The sequence below is a fragment of the Pteronotus mesoamericanus genome, unplaced genomic scaffold (assembly GCF_021234165.1).
Source record: "Pteronotus mesoamericanus isolate MK-2021 breed Mesoamerican mustached bat unplaced genomic scaffold, CSHL_Meso_final contig_169, whole genome shotgun sequence".
Lineage (NCBI taxonomy): Eukaryota > Metazoa > Chordata > Mammalia > Chiroptera > Mormoopidae > Pteronotus > Pteronotus mesoamericanus.
Window position 1 is genome coordinate 4595459 of NW_026555068.1, and position 23990 is coordinate 4619448.

General features: G+C 46.0%; 1 protein-coding gene across 1 annotated transcript; it reads left to right on the top strand.

Moving 5' to 3' along the window:
- Window positions 1–663: 663 nt before the first annotated feature.
- Window positions 664–22418, top strand: PLAT (plasminogen activator, tissue type). Its single transcript, XM_054565788.1, is given in 15 exon segments — window positions 664–724; window positions 11574–11680; window positions 12310–12341; window positions 13717–13854; window positions 14250–14360; window positions 14724–14898; window positions 15517–15608; window positions 16801–16911; window positions 16914–16989; window positions 17505–17590; window positions 18495–18690; window positions 18796–18932; window positions 19108–19248; window positions 20135–20301; window positions 21604–22418. Coding segments are annotated over 14 exon segments (1707 nt in total). The 5' UTR covers window positions 664–724; window positions 11574–11594; the 3' UTR covers window positions 21763–22418.
- The last annotated feature ends 1572 nt before the right edge of the window (window positions 22419–23990 follow it).

A 23990-nucleotide genomic window follows, 5' to 3' on the forward strand; every position in this document is an offset into this window, starting at 1 on the left:
GTGAGCCCTGGTTCACTTTACAGAGAGGTGAAATGATTTTCTCCGTGATTGCAAAACTGGGGAGTGGCAGCACAGGTGCCCAATGAGGCAGATTTCAGGCAGGGACACTTTCCAACTGCAGGTGCGCCCAGCCTGCCCCTAAATGTCCCAGCGTCCCCACAAATGCTCCAGCCCTGACGTTTCCCCTTCCTGGAGGGCAGCTGGTCCATCTGTCCAGTCCTTTCAACGGCTGTGTCCAGAGGTTCCAGAAAATCCCGTCAGCCTCCTTAGTGTGTATTTCTTTGGAATTGTAAGGACCTTTTTTTCCTTGCAGAAGTTTACAGCCAGCTAATCTAGAGGGATCCTTTTACATCATTAAGATTAGGATTTTAAAGACAGATGACTCTTAAGGTCCAGCCCAACTCCCAATTCTTGTGATTCGATGACATCAGGACTGGGAATAATCAGGATGGCCCAAAGCCAAGATGGGCTGTGCAGCTTCTATTCCTGAACTTCCTCCCCCTCTTTACAAAAAACAGGCCCGCCCGGGTTTGGCTCCCGCATAGCCCCGTCCACTGGGCATCCTCCTGCGGCAGAGAAACCCGCCCACTCGGGGCCACTGACCCCACCCCCTGCCTTCAAATAAAAAGGAGGCCGGAGGTGTGCAGAGATATTGGCGCCGAAGTCCTACAAGAACAGCTGACGAAAAATCCTCTTCAGGCGGGAAGGAAGGCGAGGAGTGGCGGTAGGTTGAATTCTGTGCCTCCCTGTCCAGCGCCGCCTCCTCTCCTCTCTCTTAAAGATCTTGCTGGCTAGTGAAGGAATGCCTCAATGAGAGACAGACTTTGTACTCCAGGCAAAAGGGGATTAGCTCGAGTTGCACCCAAAGGGAGATTTCTTTTTGTATCTGTGTTTAATTGGAAGAGTGTCTTGGGCAGGCAAGTTGGGCAGGGGAAGAGAGAGAATAGAGGGGCTATTTCTTGGGTAAGAAATCTCTGCTTGCAGAGTAGAGGGGAAAGCGAAAAAATTATACAGAAATGCTCTGAATAGACAATAAGTGGACCTCATGACTAACGGGCAAGAAATGTACAATCAGCTGCCGGCAGGACACTTGTGGGGGTGGGGGGTAGTGTCAGTGTCTGGCTAGGCAGCCTTCCTCAGTGAGCCCACGAAGAAACTGAGGCTGGGGATTGGGGGGGGGGGTGGAATGTGCGGGAGGATGGGGAATGTGCGGGGAGGGTCGCTTATTTCCAGAACATTACTAGGTTGGAAGTGCTGGGAAAGAGAAAGGGGGGACTTTCAGAGAAAAGCCTCTGATTGCCCCCTTCCTCCCACCAGCTCCACTGGACAGCTTTGTCTTCTGGCTTTTTGCCCGGTGTGCAAATGTGAGGTCCTCTTTAAAGAGTTTTCAATTACAGAGAAAAAAAAAAAAAGTAACATCAATGTCTTTTATTCCTAAAGCACTCTGCAGGAAGCACATCAAGTCTCTCTAGATTTTCACTGTTATTATCTTTATTTTCTTAACCTCACAGGGTGGGAGAGCGGGGGTGGGGCGGGGGGGTGGGCGAGGAAAACATGCTGAGCTCCCAGGTAACTAATGACAATCTCAAGGGCAAAGAAGTGTGTGGTAAGGATGATTTATTTGGTGGCCAAGTTGGAATAATAATGGGTGGTCTCCTGCAGCTACTTGATGACAGAAAAAAAATTAGGCTTGTGTGTACATTTACAATCCCGTGAAGAAATTCTGTAAATACAGCCGTTCAGTGGAGTTCCCGCAGGAAGCCTTCCTAGCAATTTTTGCCTGTAAGCAGGAAGACTCATGCCGGGATATGGACACCGACTTGTCCAGAATCAATATATGACGATCGGAGTGAGCGGCGGGGTGCGCGCTTCCTGTGAGCGCAGAGTCAGACTCGGGGCACCAGCAGGGATGCAGTGAGTACTGAAAGAAAGAGTTCCGTCCTATCCAGCACTTTATTCTCCCTAAAATGTTCTGAGACACCAGCCTCAAACCTCTAGATCTTGTCAGGAGTAAATGATAGCTAACCTCTGTCCAAATGGCTCTGTCTCTGTCCAGACTTTCTAAGACCCTCTTCGTTGATTTTGTGAAGCCTTGTATCAGATTCTCCCGGTGTCTGTGCTCTTCTCAGTTGCTTTATCGCAGGCTGGGAAAGTTCATGCAGCCAGGGAGTAGCTGAAGAACGGCAGTGATGCTGTGACTTCTTTGTGCTCATTGAGGCAGAACAGTAGGACTTTGCTTTCCTCTGGGCCTAACACACTGAGGAGCAGAGCTGATGTTTAGTACTTTTCAAACTATTGTAACAAGCAGCGCAACCACAGCTTTAGTGGTGTGACTTGAAGCGACCATAACCAAAAGTGGAGGCTTTTGTAAATGAGTGGTGGGGACCATAGAGGAATTGGAGAAACTTACTGTCCAGGTGAGCCCTGTTACTAATCTGCAAGAGGAGTTTTTCTGGTCATGGGATTTTGTAGCAGCTAAGGGGCCCTTTGACTAGCATCATCATTTGGAAGGAGCAGTGCTGGCTCCAGGACTTGCGAAGCTTCCAGGGTGTGTGTAGATTATTTTCAACCAGATGGCTGCAGTGCCAGTGATAGTGGATTTAGCTCCAGTCACAGTTCCAAACCCATATACTTCTCTGAGATACTGAGTATGTGGTTGCGAGGAAAAAATTGGGTATTGAGTTGAAATGTTTCGCTTGGTTATTTGGCATTGTGCATCTGCAATCTCAGAATAAAATCTCTGTTTTCTGTGATTTTCAGCTCCGTCTGACAAGACGGCTGGTATGAATAACAAGTGAGCAGAGAATACTCTGTTTATTCCTTCTTGGGGCCCTTTGCTTTGTATGGAGAAAAATTCTGTTTATAGTTTCAGGTTAAATCTCACCCTAGTCAACCAGCTCAGGAAACCAAGTGGTGGGCCTTAAATCAAATGAAATTTAAAACAAAGACAAAAAAAAACTGAAGATGATTCAGACTCAGAGAAAGTTAGAGCTTGAAATAATCTTGGAGATCGTCCACCCCCAAGTCCAACCCCGTGGCCTCCTGACTCTGGCTTAGATGTCTGCCTACATTTAAGGACAGCATGTTGTCCTAGTGATATGTTGTACGTTTTAAGTTCTACTCTCCTGCCTGGGAAATAGACTTCTGTAGAAGAGGGTAGCAAAACAGATAAACCTCTTGATCACCTGGAAATTAAGACCTATGACAGAAGGCGAAATGAACCGGGCGCTGGATGCACAGCAGGTATTTTGTAAATATTTTTTGAAGGGATAACTCAGGCAAGTCCTGGTACTGATCCCGATTCCCCAGGAAATGCTAACCACCATCCTTTCTATAAAACTAGTACAATTCAGTCTCCGAGCAGCTGACCAGCACCATCCATGCTAATACCCACGATCCAGAAAGTAACTCTTGGCCAACGGGCCCAGCTGAGGGGCACAGGATGGCTATGTGATGCTCCTGAATTGTACACCAGTGGCTTGGAGAGGTCTGTTTGGGCTCATTCAAGGGCAGGTTGAACAGAGATAGTGGGAGACCTTTGCATGAAAAGCCTTTTCTATTTATTATATAGTCACAAGTATTCCATTAACTTACAGTTAGGCATTAGAGAATGCAAACTGAGCCCTTTCCCCAAGGCCCCAACATCCTTAAACCTCTTGGGCTTTCCAAACCACGTTTCTTCCTAGGGACACCCTGGAAGGGAGACCCTGGTGTATGCGAATTATACTCTCTTGCCCAAAGAAAGGTGTTAGCACTGAAGAGTAAGAGGCTCTGGTTGCTATCCCCCTGAGCCCCAAGCTGCAGGCCCACCTTGGGGATATGCTCTGTCAGGAACACTTTACCTCATCTCCTGGCTCACTGCTACTTCTGTTCAATAAACAGCTTCTGTAGCATCCATTCTGGAAAGCCTACCTCGACCAGCCTGCCCTCTGCCACAACAAAAGTGAGCTAGATCCCCCTCCTCCACATTCTAGTAGGATCTCTTCTTCTTCATTCCCACCTTCTAGCGTCACCCCCACCCCACATGTCACAGCGCTGACCACAATCTACTATGATTGCCTAGTTACTTGCCTGTCCCCTTCCTAAACTATGAGTTTTTGAGGATGGAGCATGTGTGTCTTTATATCACGAGCCTGTGCCTAGTCCTTGGTTGGTGCTCAATAAACGTTTGATAGTGAATACAGAGAGTGAGTAAATCACCTGTGGATTCAAAAAAGGAGAAAATTAGACTGAACTTGCCCAAGGTGGATGGGATAGGAACCTGGTAGACACTGGGAGGAGGGCACCCAAGGAGGTTCTCAAGCCCCTTTGTTAGAGACCTTTGCCTGTCAGTTGAGTTCTTTGAAGGGAGTGGAAAGAGTGCTGCTAGTTAGGGAAGCTTCCCAGTAACCTACTATGAATAATCTAAAAGCGAAAAGACTACCAGTCATCTTCTCTGCTGGCTATTCACATCTGTCATGCTCTCAAGAAAAGGAAAACTTGTTTTATTTTGCCTCGTGGTAGCAAAAGCCAGTCTCTACCACCTGGGCTACAGAGATAAAGGGGAGGCTTTCTTGTATTTTGTTTTTCTGGGAAGCTCCAGTTTCCTTAGTTTTCTCACATAATATCTCTGGTTGTCAAACATTTGTGTGTTCTGTATCAGATGGGCCTTATCAGTAGCAAGAGCCTAACCTTGCATCTGTCTTAGCCAATAATTCCGGCTTCTTTGAGTCCCTGGCAGCCCAGGCGTGTGTGACAAAAGCAGGTCTGGGAAAGACAAATAAAAACATAGATTAAAGACAGGATAAAAGACTCCACCCTCTATTCAGGAAATAATGGCTCCTGCTAATACTGATAGAGATCACATAGATAAAGGGCATGAGCCTCTCAATGGTGAAGAATCTGGTTACAGGTCAGGACAAGTCTTCCAAATGATTGAGGAAAAGGTATTTTGTATTAACACTTGAACACAATGAGGACCCCATAGAGCTTGGTGTCCCTTCTGCTTTGGCAGCTTCTAGTTTCTGTTCCAAGGGGAAGCTATAAACTTTGGTGCTCCTATTTCTGAAGGACGCCCATGGCTGTAAGTACAGTTAACCCTACTGGGCACCAGCCATTAAGTATGGGCTTTACCTGCTTCTTCTCTAGTGCTGTAACAATTGAGCAGGGTGGAAATGACTAGCCCTTCGGAAAAACCCAGGCGACCGACCGCACTTGGTCTGTAAGCAGTAACCAGGGTTTGCGGTTAAGACTCCAGAGGCTGTGCTCCTCATATTGGGACATCCTGCTCCTCAAATATCAACTTTGAACACATTAAAAATGTTACATTACAGTATCAAGACACAGTAAGGAGTAGTGGAAAGAGTGGCAGCTTTTGGGTATTAGAACTGAGATTCTGGTATTGGAGTCTCAACACCACCTCTACCAAAGTGTGTCACCATAGAGCTAAGTCCCTTATACTATTTTGAAGTTCGATTCTCTCCTCCATAGAAACAAGATAATATTGCCTTCAATGATTCAGTGGACGTAAAAAGGTTTTGTAAACTCTGTGTCTCACAAGTAGTATTTACTCAAGTATGTGATGAGCAAGTGGTGTTAATTCACTCATTTCTCAAAAATATACTCTAATGTCACTTCCATGTGAGGCCAGTAAAATGCTGACAAATTTCTATAATGATGCATTGAAAGCTTGTGATCATTTTGCTTGATTCGAGTGTGTTGAAATCTGGAGGTTACCTGAAGAATTATCAAATTATTACGTGTTTAATTACCATGCAGTGATGTTTGCTTTAGGGAGTGGAATGAACCAGCAGAACTACCCACGTTGCTTAACAAGAGGCATTTTTGGATGAATGTTACATTGCAGAGTTTATTCAGATTCAGACTTTGGGGTTAACATTTTATTGCACTGACTAATTGAGCTAGCTTTTCCCAGCCAAACCTTGTTTTTTCTTTACAAGGACCTACGTTTATTAAAAAAGAGTTTGTTTTTGTTTTTATCTCAGAGGAGGCAGAATGGGCTCCTATTTTCCTAGACCCACAAATACCACCCCTTTGGTTCCCCCAAATAACTAGGATCACCTGGCAGAGGGTGGAATGTTGAGGAGGGGACAATACTCAGTTCTCAGTACAGATTTTTCTGAGTGGCCAGGTTAATGTCATCTAACTTAGACACAGGTCACTCGCCTATATTTTGAAAATGCTTTGGAGGGAGCTCTGTCCTGAGTGACTGAGTGGAGATGGGCAGGGGGCAGGCGAGAATTCTGTTCTGTCCTCCTTATTGGAATTCATCAAATAAGCCAATAAACAGACTCTTCCTCTTCTGTCCCCTAGTTATAAAGAATGTTGTTCACGAAGAGAGAAAGTAAGCTTTGGTACATAGACAATAACCTTTTTTAAAGGTTAAGAATTGCTTTCCTGGTGGGTGTGGCTCAATGGATTGACTGCTGGCCTGCGAACCAAAGGGTCTCTGGTTCGATTCCCAGCTAGGGCACATTCCTGGGTTGCGGCCAGGTCCCCAGTAGGGGGTGTGTGAGAGGCAACCACACATTGATGTTTCTCCCCTTCTCTTTCTCCCTCCCTTCCCCCCTCTTTAAAAATAAATAAATAAAATCTTGAAAAGAAAAAAGGTTAAGAATTGCTTATATGATGGCCGTTTTTGACATTGATTTTTATTCCAAGATCATGGCCTCTATGAAAAGCAGGACCTGTATAAATAGAACCAGAGCTACCAGGCTTCTGGCTCCTGTCCCAGTTTCTGACTCTGCTTCAGACAAAAGTGATCTTTCGTGGGAGCTCCCCACCTTCTCTGAGGCCTGGTTCCTCCACCCATCTCACCTTGTCTCTTGTCCTTATTCTAGTGGCATGCCTTTGCTGTTCCAAGGAGTTCTGACCATTTCTTTTCTCATTTGTTGGCACCCATTCTGGGCCATGGTGGTTGGAGGGTGGAGGGAGGCTGTTGTTGGTTTTAAAGCCATGAGTCATTTTAGGGTATTTGGTCGTCTTACAGACTGACTTTCTTATACTCAGATTCCCAGAGAAAAACACAATAATAACCCAAGAATCTCCTTTACCAAAGGTTCAGATTGCAAACTTTGCACACGTTGTTAAATTTGATCATAGGATCAATTTACTTTTGTCTTTTCCCTGCAATTTCCAGCCTCTTCTACCTTACTCATCCATTTGCCTCTTCTAGGCAAAAATAGAAACTAAAATCCTCTGGTTCTATAACATCTGGAGCAACTGCATTGTTTTTTACCTAGAATCATATTACTTGACTGATCGATTGACTATATTTGTACAGTCTTTTTATCGCAAATCACTTCATAGCAGGTGGTTGAGTGTTTAAATAAAAATACTTATACCCATTTATAAGTATTTTACAGTTTCCACAGCATGTGTACACTCATTATATCATTTGTTCTCACAACAGAAACCACAGAATGTTAGCCCTGGAGGAAAACTTGAAAGTCGAACCCACTTGGTTTTGCATCTCTGGGAATAGATTTTTATGTCTCACAACACAGATGCTTTTGGAAGGGCAGCGCGTTCATTTTTATTCAGTCACTTTAACCCAATGTGAATGAGTGTGCCAGTCCCTTTCCTGAGAGCACAATTCTCTGAGGGAAAATGGAGAAGGTAGGAGGACAATGAAGGGAAGAGGTAAAGCAAAGGGAATGTAAAGGCACTGAGGACAACACTTCCTCTGCTGTTCCCCAGGCCCTTCCTCAAGCTGTCCTGCTTCCACTTCATTGACCTCACCCAGCCCATCCCCACGCTGCCGCTGCAGGGATGAACACTGAGTTTCTCGCTGGCATGCTCATTGATTTCTCAGCCAGAATGGCTCGCATCCTGGGCTCAAGGACAGTAACCCTCTGGTTACCAGACCACTGTTCCCGTTGTTCCCTAGAGCAGTCATCATTCACGCTTGTTTCGAGGGACCAAGCAACAGAGCTGCTCAGTTGCTGCAGTCAGCAGGACCCTGCAGGGCTTCCAGACAGGAAGGTCAGAGATGCTGTGGAAGCAGGCGAAGTGAGCTCACTGGGCGGAGCCGTGCAGGAGGCTGCCTGCCCTTGCATCCTTGGAATCCAGGCCATGCTTAATTTGCCAAGTCATGTGCCCTATTTTTTTCTAATTTGCATGAAGTCTTTGTCAGCCTGCCAAGCCCTGTAGTGTACTGAACTCCATCCACCAGAGAGAGTGCCTTTTGCACATCTGCAAAAATGAACTTTGTGAGCCAGGGCGTGCCTGCCAGGGCTGGAGCCTTGGAACCTTGGAAGCGTGGGGTGGCAGGCTTTATGGCCATCCCATCGCCCCGCTCCTGCCGCGACTCTTCCAGTGATTCAGAGTCCAGTCGAACAAAAGCAAGACTCCTCAGAGATTTTCTTTTTCTTTTCCTCCTTTTTTTTCCTTTTCCTCTTTTTTTTCCTTTTCTCTTCTCTCTTCCTCTCTCTTCCTTCCCTTTCCTCTTCCTTCCTTCTTTCGTCCCTTCCTTTCTTCCCTCCTTTCCTTCCCCTGCTTCTTTCCTTCTTTGATTCTGGGAAACCACTGAATATAACGAAAGGAAGAAAACGCATATTTTTTAAATTACAAGTCTTTTTATTTATAAGAGCCTCAGAAGTCCTTCCTACACTTCTTCCTCCTGTCTCACCCCCCACCCCAGCCTCACCGTCAGCACCTGGCACTTCTCCCTTTGGTGGGAGCCTGTGTCCTCTGTGTGGCAGTCCCCTGGCGTGGGTCCCACAGGTCCCGAGTGTGAGTCCACACTTCTGGTATTTACTTTCTCCTTGTCGGGGCACGGCCCACACCGCCAACCCACCTCTGCAACAAAGGAAAATGAGGACACATCCTCCCTTTTCCCTTTCTCCCATGTCTTGGGGCTGCGCTGCTTGTTTGCTGGAGGGGTGACTAATGCCTTTGCCATTCTCTTATCCCTCAGCCCGTTCAGCTGCTCCCATTGCCTCTATGCAGTGAGGATGGAGCTATCACATTGTTTTTCTGTGTGAGATGCATTTGCACTGGGTCAGCTCAAAACCCAGCAAGGCAAAGAGGCAGAGGAAGATAAGGACTGATGGGAAGAGAGAAAGTCTCTAATTCTCCCAGGAGCAGAAGACATAAATATACTCCTTTCCCCCTTGTGCTGATTTTTTAGTTGCAAAGGGGTTTAACATGAGTCAGCTGTTGGAGTCTTTGCACCCAGCTCTAAGTTGGGCTCCTCCTTGGCATTTGGTCCCCCTCCCTCCACTTGTCCAGGGAAATACAAATATGTAACACTTCACTTTTCACTTGGCAATTTCCAACGTCTAGAACTGTGTTCCGTTTAGGAGGATGGTGAGTTCTTGAAATAAAACTTAAAGATAAAACCTTAAAATAACACTTGAAATAAAACCTTAAATAGTTCTTGAAGTAACTTGGCAGGTATCCAGAGAAAAGATTACACTAATCCCCCGGACTTGGGTGAATGAGAATATTAAAAAGACTGGATGCAAGTTAGTTTCCTTGTTTGGCTGGTGGTTCATTTACTCATTCATTCATTCATTCCTTGCTTCGTTCAGAATTTCTGCATAAAGTCCCCGACTTGAGAGGTCTACCTATCCCCAAGGCCCAACTAAGATAATAAAGGATGGGACCATCTATAAATATGTGAAAATGATTATAGTCAGAAAGAAAGAGGGGAACGCATTTAAGAAGATCTGTTTTTAAAGGTTGTAAGTAATGAGATAAAATTAAGAAAGAAAATATAGGAGGAATTTGGGGAAATTTAAGGACAGTTGAGAATGAAAATCCAGAGCAATTCCCTGTGTTCAGAAGACTTTGTCATGGACTCCTATTTTGGATGGCCCGCTGCTTTCTTCTGAAACTGCCTGAAACCAGTGAACAGTAGCTAGCTTCCTCCTCTAGGAAAAAGGCCCCCAAAGAGTATAGCTCATCTTGCCCGGGGAAGGGGGCCTTGGGTGTGCCAAATACAAACAAAGGCCCAGACCCCAACCTTCTTTCTGCTCCCTTCACAGCAGGTAAGGGGAGGTGGGGGAGGGGTGAGCTAGTTGGCAAGGCTCTCTGAGCCTGCAGCCTGGGTTTCCTTGAGTTGGATTCATTGTTGACCAGGCCCTGCTGCACACCCCCCCAGGTCCTCCAGCCCCGGTTTCCCTCCTCTGACTGCCACTCACATCCCAGAAAGAATGGCTGGAGCTTAAGCAGTCTCCCGTCGCCCCTCCCACCCTTTATTTTTTATGCGTGCTCTGAAGGGAGCCTGGGACCATGGGAGGGGAATGGCCCTTCCACCAGGGTAGTTCTTTGCAAATAAAGAAGAAACCAGAGCCAGATCCAGGCCAGGACGAAAGTCCTAGAAGCCTCTAAAGGGACAGGATGCTTAGGATCCTTTGGATAAAGGGGGAGGGGTGGGACCAAAAGTTGTTGTGACTGAAGGGAAATGAGTCAAGGGAAGAAATGCCCTAATCTGATTCTTATGGATGAAGGAGTGGGTGGGCCTGCCAGACCACAGAATAACAAACACCCCCACCAACTAACCTACTCGAAGCTGCTGAGAGCAAGATCACTGGGAAAAGGCACATGAAAGCTGGGAATTTGGGGTCCAGGAATATCTGAGTTTAATGACTAATACCAGACACCTCTGCTCCTTTCTGCATGTCTGCACTTTGTCAGGCTTGTTTATAAAGACACAGACAGGCCAATGGAGCCGTGGGGAGATGGGAGGGCTGGCCTGCAGGGGCCTTATCTTTGTTAGACAAAGAAGCACGGAGGTCATGAAGCAATCTGAGGTGGGCTGGGTTTGTGATGTGTCAGCAATAAAATCCCTACGGTTTCTTCTAAAAGGTCAGAGAGGGGACATTACTATGGCTCTGCCTAGTCAACACCAGGGCAGGAATTTACTTCAAGGGAAACCAAACCAGCTCACCATGGTCCTTGGGCTGCCAAGAAGTGCCAGAGATGGTCTCACCCTTGAGCCCATAGGAATCTCTGGACAAAATCATCTTCCAGCAACCTGCGGCCACCCATGGGTGAATGGATAAACAAAATGTTGTCTATGTAGACAAACATTACTCAGCGTACAAACAAAGGCATTTCTGACACACGCTACAACATGGACGAACCTTGAGCTTGTTACGCTAAGTGAAATATGCCAGATGGAAAAGGACAAATATTGTGATTCCACTTATATCAAGTACCTAGAGTAGTCAAAGTCATAGAAACAGAAAGTGGAATGCTGGTTGCCAGGGGAATGGGGAGCTGTTGTTTAAAGAGTACAGTTTCAGTTTGGGAAGATGAAAGTTTAGAAACAGCAGTGATGGCTGCGCAACCACGCATGTGTGTAATGCCACTAAACTGTACACTTAAAGATGGTGAAGATGCTAAATTTTATGTTATGTGTATTCCACCACAGTAAAAAATATATATACTATTATTTACACACACACACACACACACACACACACAGAGTCTTCTAGACACTTGTCATTGCATTTCCTGCTGAGGGAGCAGGTTCTGGAGGGCCTGGCCATGATAAAGTTGCAGGTTCTTGAACTTTGTTGTAAATTTCATATCACACGATTAAGCCTTTTCCCCTCTTCTTCCAGAATTTAAGGGACACTGCGGAAATGATGACTAAAGTGAAGAGGGAACTGTTGTGCGTACTGCTGCTTTGTGAAGCGGCCTTCACTTTGCCCAGGCCGGTGAGTGTGCAGTTCATGTCTGTGTGCCTTGCCCCTCGAGGCTGTGGTCTTTCCAGGTGCTCCTCAGGGTACTCAGGAGCCCCAAGGTGGGGATGGTGTCAGAGTGGAGAGACAAAGGGACAGAGGGCCAGCGGAGCTGCCAAACACACGGGCATAGTCCCCTCTGCATGGTATGCTTGGGATTCACATTTCCGGAGCCACTAACTACTTATGGCTATTTAAATTTAAAATTAATTAAAATGAAATAAAATATAAGATTCAATTCACTCACATGAGCCATCTTTCAAGTGCTCAGCTGCCACATGGACTAGTAGCTACATATTGGACAGCGCAGGTATTACACGTGTCCATCATTCAGAAAGTTCTTTTGGACAGCGTCGGTCTAAAAGTGGAGAAAGTATTAGGCAAGAGGGCAAAGAATGGACATTCCACATGGGGCCAGTTAACCTGAGGGGGACTCTCTGGGCAGATGGCATCTGATTGGCAGCTTGATGGGCAGGATTAGCTACCTTTCTTCTTAAGACACCCAGCATGTACTGATCCTTTCTCCACTCCTGGTTTCTTTACAGGGATTCTACAGGCAATTCACAAGGGAAAACAGAGGTAAGATGAAGAGGTGGCGAAGGGTTGATGGAGGTAGGAGGCTGGGTTAGGGTTCCAGGGGCTCAGGGTGCTTTAGGCTCTGACAGGGGATTTATCTCTATCCACCGCCTGGTAACTTAAGCTATGTGAAGGTGACACTGTACAGGGCAATTCTGCCAAGATGCCCGTGTTATCCCCCACACGCTCTCTCACCATGCACCCAGGGAGCCAAAGCGAGTGAGCCAGGATCTGAGAAGACGGGCCGGTGCGCCCTCAAGGAGGCAGGCTGTCAGGGAGCCATAAAGCTGGTGGGAACCTGCAAGCTCTGTGGCGCCAAGTCCTGTTACACAGATGAGAAAATGGCCCGGAGATTCAGTGACTTGCCCAAGCCCACGCTGCTGCCAGGTGGCGCTGTCCTGGTCCCCCAGGATCTCCTCCAGGCCATGACCCCCACCTGGCGTCTGTGTTAACTAACGTCCCTGTACCTCCCATTCTCTCAGTATTAAAACGAGGATAGCTAGCCTGGCTCACCTCACAGAAGCGCTGTGGAAAGACTTCCTGTCCTTAAGACCAAGCCTAGAGCCGATTCTAGAAACCTGAGGAACATCTCTGTTAGAATCCCAAGCATAAAAAATGCTAATGGCCGAATGGATAGTCTTAACTCTGATTCGAAGATCTCTAGGCCCAGCTTCAAGTCCAACACTGCCAGCCTGGGGCCCTCCCCTCCGCTCCTTCATGAGCTAGTTCCTTTGGCTCTGGAAGACTTTGCAACACCCCTTTTAAAGCGGAAGTTTCCCCAGAGTGAGTCACACTCTAAACCCAATGCCTTCGCTGCTGGATAGCACAGCCTTTCTGACAAGGGTATCCTAGTCCCGATGGACAATCAAAAGAAACAATAGCATAGCACTATTTACCATGAACATATGTTACTTTTTAATTAATTAAAAGTGAAGATTTTTTAACGTGGCCTTCTACTTGCAAACAGAAAGGGAGAAAGGCTATTAATGGGAGTACTTAAACTATTTTCATTATACTTTCATTATATTTTCAAAAATACTAATGGAAGTAGCACGTCTTCCTCACAGACCAAAATGCCAATTGACTTAGTCTGGGGCCAGGAATGCATCATGTCACTGTGGTAATACTCATGTGGCTCAAAAACTCTGGTAGGTAATTATATACACGTGTATAGTTTTGATGAATTAAAATGCAAAAATAGAGTATTACTTAATAAATGTACTTTGACAGATGAATTCTCTTGAAATAAGGGCCTATCAGAGAAAAAACAATAAAAGGGATCTTTGGAGGCAAAATATTAGGTATTTATCATCTTCCAGTGGGCAGCAAGAAAGGAATAAAGGAGAGATTATACAGAAAGCGAGATGGGTATTTTCTCAGCAAGACTGGAGAAAATACAGTTTTTGGTGAGTCGTGCCCTAAGAAAACAACCTGTTTTTCTCTATAGTGACCTGCATAGATGAAAAAACCCTGATGATATACCAGCAACGTGAGTCGTGGCTGCGCCCCATGCTCAGAAGCAACCGGGTAGAATACTGCTGGTGCAACAGCGGCTGGGCCCAGTGCCACTCCGTGCCCATCGGAAGTATGTATGGACTTCAGACAGAGGCTTCAAGCTTCCGGGTCCAGTCTCTTGGCCTAAACCTTGTCTTTATTGCTCCCCAAGCATGTTCAAATCTTCAAACAGAGATTCCAGGCATGTTCTGCCTTAGGCAAATGTGAAGGTGCTGAGCAAAAGAGGAGCAAAGTTGTGTGACCTTGGGCAAATGCCTTCACTTGCCAAGCCTCAGTTTCCTTTTCTGTAAAATGGGAGAACAGTAGTACATACTTCGTGGTTTGCTGTGAGAATTAAATGAATTAATTTTGTAAAGGGCTTAGAATAGTGCCTCACATGCAGAGAGCACTGTTAATATTTTAACTCCTATTATTTTTGGAGCTACTTTGAAAGTAATGAGGGGTTTCCTTGTTTCTACTTAACAGCTTGCAACGAACAGAGGTGCTTCAATGGGGGGACATGCTGGCAAGCTCTGCATTTCTCAGCTTTTGTCTGTCAGTGCCCTGAAGGATTTACAGGGAAACTCTGTGAAATAGGTGAGTGGTCGGTGGGTGGGTGTGAGAGAGGGACTGAAATCCCAACTGCCAAATCTACCCAGAAAGAAAATCTACCCCGGTGACGCGGGTATGGGTGGGGCTTGGGGGACAGGGAGGGTCATCCAAGGGTTGGTTAGGAAACCAAAGCGCTGGGCCTAATGGGTGTAGAACTGGAGTCTGGCTCTGCCACCAGTCAGCTGGGTGACCCTAGCCCCCCACTTAACTCCTGTGCTCCAGTAGCTTCAGCAGCCAGCCTGCCTCGTGGGTTTGGGGTAATGACAACAGCAGATGTGAGACGCTTCTGAGGACCTCAATGAAAGGGGAGTTCACATGTGAGATGTTGTGTTTCCTGCTTTCAATCAGATGCCAGTGCCACCTGCTACAAGGACCAGGGTGTCACCTACAGGGGCACATGGAGCACAGCGGAAAGTGGGGCTGAATGTGTCAACTGGAACAGCAGTGCTCTGACCTGGAAGACCTACAATGGGCGGAAGCCAGATGCCATCAAGCTGGGCCTTGGGAATCACAACTACTGCAGGTGAGAGGACTGACTCGCTCTACTGAGTAGTTTTTCCTCTGGTGAGAAGCTTTATGTATATGCAAAGTGGTTTATTTTAAGGAATGGGCACATGCAATTGTGGGGCTGATGAGTCTGAAATCTGTAGGCCAGCCAGCAAGCTGGAAACTTGGACAGGAGTTGCTACTGTAGACTCGAGACAGAATTTCTTTTCAGCTTTTGCTTTAAGGCCTTCAACTGATTGGATGAGGCTCACACACATTATTGAAGATAAGCTTCTTTACTTAAAGTCAACTGATTGTAGAAGTTAACCATATCTACAGACTCCCTTCACAACAACACCTAGACTAGTATTTGATTAAAGAACTATGCATAAGAGCCCGGCCAAGTAAACACACAAAACCAATCATCACAGTCTACCCCTTGTCAACTTGGCAGGCATATATATCTCCTTAAACCACACTTAATCTCCAAATGAAGACAATAACCTAGTTGTACTTCTACCTAACATGATAGAACCACCCTGTGCACAACCAAAAGTACACTAACACTTTCCCCAGAAGAGCTTGTGAAGTCTTTGGGCCCGAGAGGGAAGTCCCACTTTTAATGGCCCTTGGCTTTCCCTGCCTGATTTTTCAGAAACCCAAATAGAGACTCAAAACCTTGGTGCTATGTCTTCAAAGCAGGGAAGTACAGCCCGGAGTTCTGCAGCACGCCCGTCTGCTCCAACGGTAAGTGCAGCCTCCCCACCTTCCCCTGCGGTGTCAAGGGGAGAAAAGTCTAGAAGGACAGGCTGATGATCCTTCTACAACTCGGGGGACAGAGGAGTAGGATTCTAGTTAATCATTTGGGCTGCAGAGGGAAGGAAGTCATGAGACTTCTGTCCTCACCCAGGCTTGGCCTTTAGCTGTTTGACCTTGAGCTGATCCCTTCATGCCTTTGACCCTCAGTTTCCTCATCTACAGAGGGGAAGGTGCAGCTGCATCTGTGGTTTCCAGCCCTTTTGAGAATGAATGGGGATTCTCCCTTTTTTGATTGACGGGCTTATTTCTCTCTCTCTCTCTCAACTTTTAGTGTGAGAAAATTTCCCATATTTGAAAATACTAAGTTACAAAAGATACTATGAATTCAGCAGTGCTTTCACAAATAATTATGTGACTTATTACAATAGCATGAAAAACATGCTTTAAATTCTAAATATACATATATAAAATAACGTGCATTCAGTCTACAAGTAATGCTGGCATACCTGTGACTTTGAGGACCTTTTACAGTAATGCTAAAGTGTCCTCCCCATCTCCCAGGAGCTGCTCTAAATTGGGACTCATTGGTCTACATGATCTTAAAGATCCCTTCTAATTATACTATTTATTATACTGGTATATTTTGCCAGTTTCAAATGGGGAGAAAAGAGGGACAAATAGGTGAAAATTAGGCAGCACTGTCTCTTTCTTCCAAGCCCAATGAATCCTTCAGAGCACTGGCAGGCAAGATCTAGGAAGTAAGGGTCTGCTCACATGTCCCTCCATTAAAGTACCTTGGTCCATTGTCAAATACGAACAAGGAAACCTATAATTACTTTCAAAGCAGCTGCAAGAATCATCACCGCTAATTGAACACAGCAACCTTTCCTGCTGAACTGATATACCCTCAGAATCTCTTTCAACACAGTAATCTAGGAAGCCATATCCAGTCGATGGAAGTTGACATGCCAAAAGAAAGCCATTTGCCATCCCTATGTCAAAGGGCTTCAAGAAAAAGGAAAAGGGGAGATGGGATGGTGTCACCCCCTTCTCACTGGGAGGCTGCCGGCCTTCAACTCCCCAGGTCAGCCGCTCCATTGCAGGCCCTGTTGCAAACTCCAACGTGCCCGCTTTAGCATTTTATTGGTTTTGTTTCAGTTTGATCTTTCTTCTGTTCCAGGAAAAAATGGGGACTGCTACTTAGGAAAAGGGTTAGACTACCGTGGCACCTACAGCCTCACCACGTCTGGCACCTCCTGCCTCCCATGGAATTCCATGGCCCTGAGAGGCAAGATTTATACGGCGCAGAAAAGCAACGCCAGGGCCCTGGGCCTGGGCAAACACAATTACTGCCGGTATGTAGCATAGCGTTCAAGGGGCTCAGGCCTGGGCAAAGGACAAGATTGGGGCATGCGGTGGGAGAAGAGTTAATGCCTAAAGTTATACGGAAGGCTCAGTGAGTGGCAAGAAACCATGGCTATTATATAGTCCGGCCTGCTCATTTGCTAGAATAGCACCTATTATGAAAAGCAAAGTCCACAGTTTTCCATCCCAAATCCCAAGTCAGAGGTCCTGTCCCATAGCCATTTTTTCCTCATCTGTTCCGCTCCCACATGGCACTGTTATTCCGACAGACTGCCAGGATTTCCCCACAGCACAGCTCCCAGTTCCTCCCACCAGCCCTGCGAGATGTAAATGTCATGTTGCTAAAGTGAAAGCTGTTTTGCTATGGCGGGGTCTGCGACAGAGCCAAGCCAGAACCCAGGATCCTCACTCCCAGCTCAATGTTTTTGCCATCGGTTCACTGAGCCCCCTTCCTTTCTTATTGGCTTCAGATGTGAATGAGAATGTGATTTAAAGCCTTGTGTTCTCTTTATCGTCTAGGAATCCAGATGGGGATGTGAAGCCTTGGTGCCATGTGTGGAAGGACCGCAAGCTGCAGTGGGAATACTGTGACATCCCCCAGTGCTGTAAGGGCCGGCCCCGGGCCACCCCGCTTTGCCCAGCCTCTCTGCCCTATTCCTCCTGACCATTTCTCTGCCTTCACAGCGGTCTGGTTCAGACTGTGTAGCTGCCGGCTTTTCAGGAAGGTCAGGCCTTGTTGGAAAGGGCGCTTCCATGACTGAAGCAAGGGTTGGGTGGCAACACTCTTGGGCAGATGTTCACTTCCCATGCATGGGACATTATCTGAGAATAGATCATTATTACTCAGAGCCTGTGAACACACAGATTAGCCAGAATGTTCCTCAAGAAACGTACAGTCTAACTGGGCAGGTAAGACACAAACTATCAGTTAACACACAACCAAGGTTTGTGTAGTGAGTCCTCAGTGAGTGGCATCAGTAAGCTTGCTCAGAACCTAGTTGGCTGGGAGTGTTAAGAGAAGCTTCATGAGGGGGTAGGATTTCACCTGCACCTTAAAGGATGGGTGAGGCTGAGTAGATGGAAAAGAAATGGGATAGATATTCCCCAGGAAAACATTGCAGTGCTTCATTATTTCTTAAACCAGGAAGTAGTGGCAGGAAAAAACTAGAGGTCATGAAGCATAGCAGAAAGATACCTAGTTTTAGATTTTAACAGATCTAGGTTCTTATGCTGATGCCATTGTGACCTTGGGCAAAAATGTTTTGGCCTCTCCGAAGTTCAGTGTTGTGAGGGTTAAAGACAGTGTATATACAGTGCTCTGGGCTCAACAAATGAAAGCTGTGGCTTTTATCACTGTGGAGACTGTTACACCACTCTGTGCCAACCTGCAGAGATGCAGTAAACCTGTGGAAACTTGGGGTTCCAAGTGAAGAAATCACGATGGGTGCTCAGGGACTGTACCCTAGGACCACAGATCTGATCTCCCTTCTCTGCCCTTTCCTCACCCAGCCACCTGTGGCCAGAGAAAGTACAAGCAGCCTCAGTTCCGCATTAAAGGAGGACTCTTCTCGGACATCACCTCTCATCCATGGCAGGCTGCTCTCTTTGTCAAGAACAGGAGGCAGACGGGAGAAAGGTTCTTTTGTGGGGGAATATTGATCAGTTCCTGCTGGGTCCTATCTGCTGCCCACTGCTTACAGGAAAGGTAGGGACTTAGAACACCCAGAAGATTTTCCTACTCTATAAGGCCTTGAAACCAGGCTGGTTAGAGGCATCCTCACAGCAAGAACATCTAATGTTTCTTCATCAGGTTTCCAGTCCACCACCTTAAGGTGGTTTTGGGCAGAACCTACCGGGAGGAACCTGGAAGAGAAGAACAGACATTTGAAGTAGAAAAATATATCATCCACAAGGATTTTGATGACAACACTTACGACAATGATATTGGTGAGATGTCATTTTTCTCCCCGCTTCAGTTCAAACTCTGGATCACACAACATACACCCACACGTGCACTCGTACCCCTCTTTCCAAACCCTCGCCCTCTCCTTTACCTCTCTCCCCTAAACTCAGAAGCAGCTCTTCACACGGGCCCTTTACCCTTCCCCGCTCTCCCTCCCAGCACTGCTGCAGCTGAAATCGGATTCGCTACAATGTGCCCAAGAGAGTGACAGCGTTCGCACCGTCTGTCTTCCGGAAGCTGCCCTCCAGTTGCCCGACTGGACGGAATGTGAGCTGTCTGGCTACGGCAAGCATGAGGAATGTAAGTGGAAGGAAGTCACAGCCCATCCTGTCTGTCTGCGGGACAGCGAGAGATACAGCTGCTGACCAGGCAGAGGAAAGAGGGTCATGCGAGTGGGTCTTGCCCTGGGTCAGGCACTGACGCGGTGTCAATGTGTTGTGAGAACCCACCATCACTTTCCCTACCTCACAGGCTCCCTGTGCAGGTCCTGAAAGTTCTGAATAGCACCAGTGCTTTGACGAGTTTAAGATTTTCAAGAAGGTTCTAGTAAGAGTGAAGATGGTAATTAAGGGTGTGATACTTGGACTACAATCCCATAGACCTGAAGTCAAATCCTTGCTCTGCTCCTTGCTAGCAGTGTGACCCTGGCTTGGATTTTTATTTTATACTGCTCCAAGCCTCAGTTTTCCCATCAGTGAGATGGGGACAGAACTAGCTACCTCCTTAGGTTATGAGGATTAAATGAGATACTAGGTTAAACCAGTGGTTCTCACCTGAGGGTGACTTTGTGTCCCAGGAGACATCTGGCAATGTCTGGGGGCATTTTTGGTGGTTACAACTCAGGATGGAGGTTTATCCTGGCATTTAGTAAGGAGAAGCCAGGGATGCTGCTGAACATCCAACATGCACAGGGCAGCCCCTTACAAAAATTATCTGGTTTAAAAAAAAAAAAAAAAACTGATCTAAAATATCAGTAATGCTGCTGTGGAGAAACCCTAGTTCAACTCTATAAAATTGTTATTTTTATAGGGCAAAACAATAAAATATTGGCAATTTCATAGGATTCAATGTACTATGTATAAAAGCTTGATACTTGTTATCTACTATTAGAAAATTTGGCTTTCTCCTTCCAAAAGGTTGACAACTTTCTCTAAAACCATAAGATGCTTTCTCTCCTCTCTTTCAGTTTCTCCCTTCTATTCTGAGCGGCTGAAGGAAGCACATGTCAGGCTGTACCCTGCCAACCGCTGCACGTCCCAGTATGTGTCAAACAAAACCATCACGAACAACATGCTGTGTGCTGGAGACACACGGAGCGGAGGGAACCAACCGAACCTGCACGACGCTTGCAAGGTAAACATGAGATCTCTCCAAGGGTAAAAACGTCCCGTGGCCAACAGACTCTTAACCAAGGGAAAAAACCTGCAGCCAGAATGGAGTGATTTCATCTTGGTGAGGCACTGGGGATTTTACATGCAGGCCTCAGAAAGTGAAGCAACTGGAGAACGATCAAAGTTGCTCAAACTTAAGAAATCTGAACTGCAGGAAATTTCCCCAGTGTCTGCACAGGAAACCCCACCTGGTACAGGATTTCCTGTAAGCCCAAGCAATTAATTGACTCTTGAAGTGGTGGATAACGCAACACGAATTAAGAAATTCTTGACTCCTATAGGTGCTGGAGGATGGCAGTCTGCCTTGTAGCAGGGGAAGGAGGAATGGCGGCTTACTGGGAAGTAGGATAGAGATGATTTGTGAGGAATGAGGTTTAAAAACGTATTCTAAGCCCTAATTACCTGGAAAAGCAAATCATCCCAGGTTCTCTGTATTAGCATCCTGACTGGAGTTCGTAATGTACTTCTATTTCATGGTAACAAGACACTGGTCTATGGGACACAGACCGACCTGTGATAGGGGGACCGAAATGTAGCCAAGGATGTGTTACTGGTGAGACACGTTCATGCCTGCAGAGTGCAGGCTGTTCACTGAGGGGCTGGGGTCAGAGGGGTACAAAAAGGAAAGCTAGCCAGGCTCTTGCGCTGAAGAATTTGTGGACTTTGTTCTTATAAAGTAATCATAGCAACCCCCGCCCCTCGGTTCCTGGACAGCCTTTGGTCTCTTTTTGAAGAATTTCTTCAGAAACCTCCATTGTCAACAGCCATGTAAATGTTGTATGCAAAGTGAAACCATGATTATTTGCAAGCTTCAAGTTAAAAACAAAAATCATTTTGATTCAGTAATTTAATAAGTTAAACAAGTATCAAGAGTTTTACCAAATGTCTTGCATATATTATTCTTGGAGCTTTTCAAGCGTCCTCCCAATTAATTCCCATAACAACCTCATCAAGTGGGTAGTATTGTCTGTCTTTTACAGATAAGGACACTGAAGCACAGATAGCCCAAGCCCACCCAGCCTGTAAGTGGCAGAGTTAAAACCAGGGCTGAGGCCTGAAATGTCTGAGCAATTACCTCAGTTCTACTTTACAATGTAGATGCAGCCTAATTCTCTTAGAGGATCAAGATCACCGAGAGGAGAACGTCCCTCTGTGAACTAAGTACTACGAAGTATACAATAGTAACACTACAAATATTAACACTAACTTCTACCCAGAGAGTCTTCGATTTTTACAAACAACTAACCTGTTCTCTCCTTTGCAGGGTGACTCAGGAGGCCCCTTGGTGTGTATGAAGGACGACCGCATGACTTTGGTTGGCATCATCAGTTGGGGTATTGGCTGTGGGCAGAAAGACGTTCCAGGTGTATACACCAAGGTTACTAATTACCTAGACTGGATTCGAGACAATACGCGCCCATGAGCAAGAACATCCGAGTTCCTGAAATCATGGCAGACCTTGCCTTCCTCGACATGAGAAGACACACCGAGGCAGAATGCTTCTTTACACAGCTTTCTCCACGAGCCATCACACCGGACTAGTGGGGGGATAACCAACGGGAGAGGGGAAAGGATGTATTTTCACAGGTACTTCCCACTTTGGAAGTGTTCGGGGATTAAGGTCTGATTTCGAATGTATTTCTGTCAGATAAGAAGACAGATAAATGCCAACCCCTCCCAGAACACTACCATCGAGGAAAGATAGGTAGGACAAAAGCGCAACCTCCTAATCTGTCACTGTGAGCAGCTTTGGAAATGGGACCACAAGGATAAAAGCACGTCTCTAGTAAAAAAATAACTAGATCCTCGAGGAAAGAAGTATTGCAATAGGGATAGAATGACTGAGTATTGCCACAAGGAAGCCCAACAGGGACCCGGGCCCCCTAATAGGGAATGAGCTGGCTGGCCAGGTCGTGTTCCTCAAACCATCCTTTAAGTTAAGTATTTGTCCCCTTTCTCTGGCCTACAGCTCTTGGAAGGAATTCCTTTTATGTACAGTGTAAATCTTTTTTCATTATAAACTTTATACTAGAATTGTATCATTTTAATAACAGATAAACGAGGCTTTAGCATTTTTGTATCAACCCATTGTAGTATTTACTTTGTGTTGCCACAATTCTGTATTATACTATGCTGAAATAATAAATTCAGGTATATTTTTCACATATTTTCTCAGAGTGGAATAGTTGTTATGTACACAGTATCCCACAGCTGATTTCTACACGTTCACATTTTAAAATCACTTGCAATATTTCCTTTCAACAAATAAAGAATACTTGCTGCAAAAAGGCAATGCACTGGGTGCTTTGGACAGTAAAAAAGGAACAGATAAAGTATTCAGAGAAATAATAAGGTAGAACAGAGATGAACCACAAAGTGGCAGAGAGAAACTTTTACTAAAATTCAGTTGCAGGAGGGACTAGGGAATCTTAAGGAAAAAACAGAGTTAGATAGGGCTCTCCAAAACTGGATAAGATTTGGACTGCCAGGCAGGTATGGGAAAGGCATTCCTGAGGCAAGGAGTACCACTGCATGGAACTATAAAGATCTAGCAAAAAAGACGTGGGAGTATGGGGAGGAAATGAGTAGTACAGCTTGAAGTGAAGTTCATGAAGAATGTAGGTTGGAATTTACTTTTTTACTATTTTTAAAATATGTTTATTGATTTTAGATTGACAGGGAGAGAGAGAGAGAGAAACATGAATTGGTTGCTGTCCAACTGGGTATGGAACCTGCAACCTACATATGTGCCCTGACTGGGAATCGAACCCACAGCCTTTTGGTGTATGAGATGATGCTCCAACCAACTGAGCCACCCAGCCGGGCTGTAGGTTGGAATTTAGATTATGGGGACTCTAAATGCCAGGGAGCCACTGAGGTTTTTGCTCCAGGTAAGAGATGAACTGAGCATGCCTTAGGAATACTAAGCAAGCGGTGGCTGGGGAGAGAGCAGCCTAGGGAGCTGGGGAAGCTCCCTGCATGGCAACCACAGTGCTTCAAAGGAGGAATGAAGGAAGGAGAAGAACCTAAGCATGGCCTCCGGACACAGCAACATTCCAACTGTTGTTTCAGACTAGAAGCCAGTATTTGGGTCATTTTCCCCCATTCCATTTTGCTTTCCTGTTCCTCATAAAGAATTAACTCCCAGACCAGTCCATGCAAGTTATGTTACTTAAGGAACGCTGCTTTCTGCTTCTCTTAGACGACTCTCTCAGCCACTGTGGAGATACAACCCATGCACCTGGCTGCTGCCCAACAGTCCTCGTTGGCAGCCCAGACCCAAGAATAAATCTGCTGATGCGATGCTTGCTGTTGCATACATGCTGACAGTTTCTTGGAGATGAAAAATGTGGTTGTAGGTGTCTCTCCCCCCATGCCAGACTAGTAAGACTGCTCCGTTAAAGAGGTTCTTAGAAGAAAAGTAGTTTCAACACTTGAAAGAAGGACATTAAGACCCTAGAGCTGGATTCATTGGGGGGCGGCGGGGGGGGGGGGGGGAAACACATCATCCCTGAAATGCTGAAGACCCAGGACCAGTTAAATAAATGCAGGTCACAGAAACTAAGTCACAGATTTCTTAAGACTGCTTACAAGCTTCCCTGTATAAGGGGCAGATATTATTTTAGATAGATGTGTCTTTCACTCAGCCAT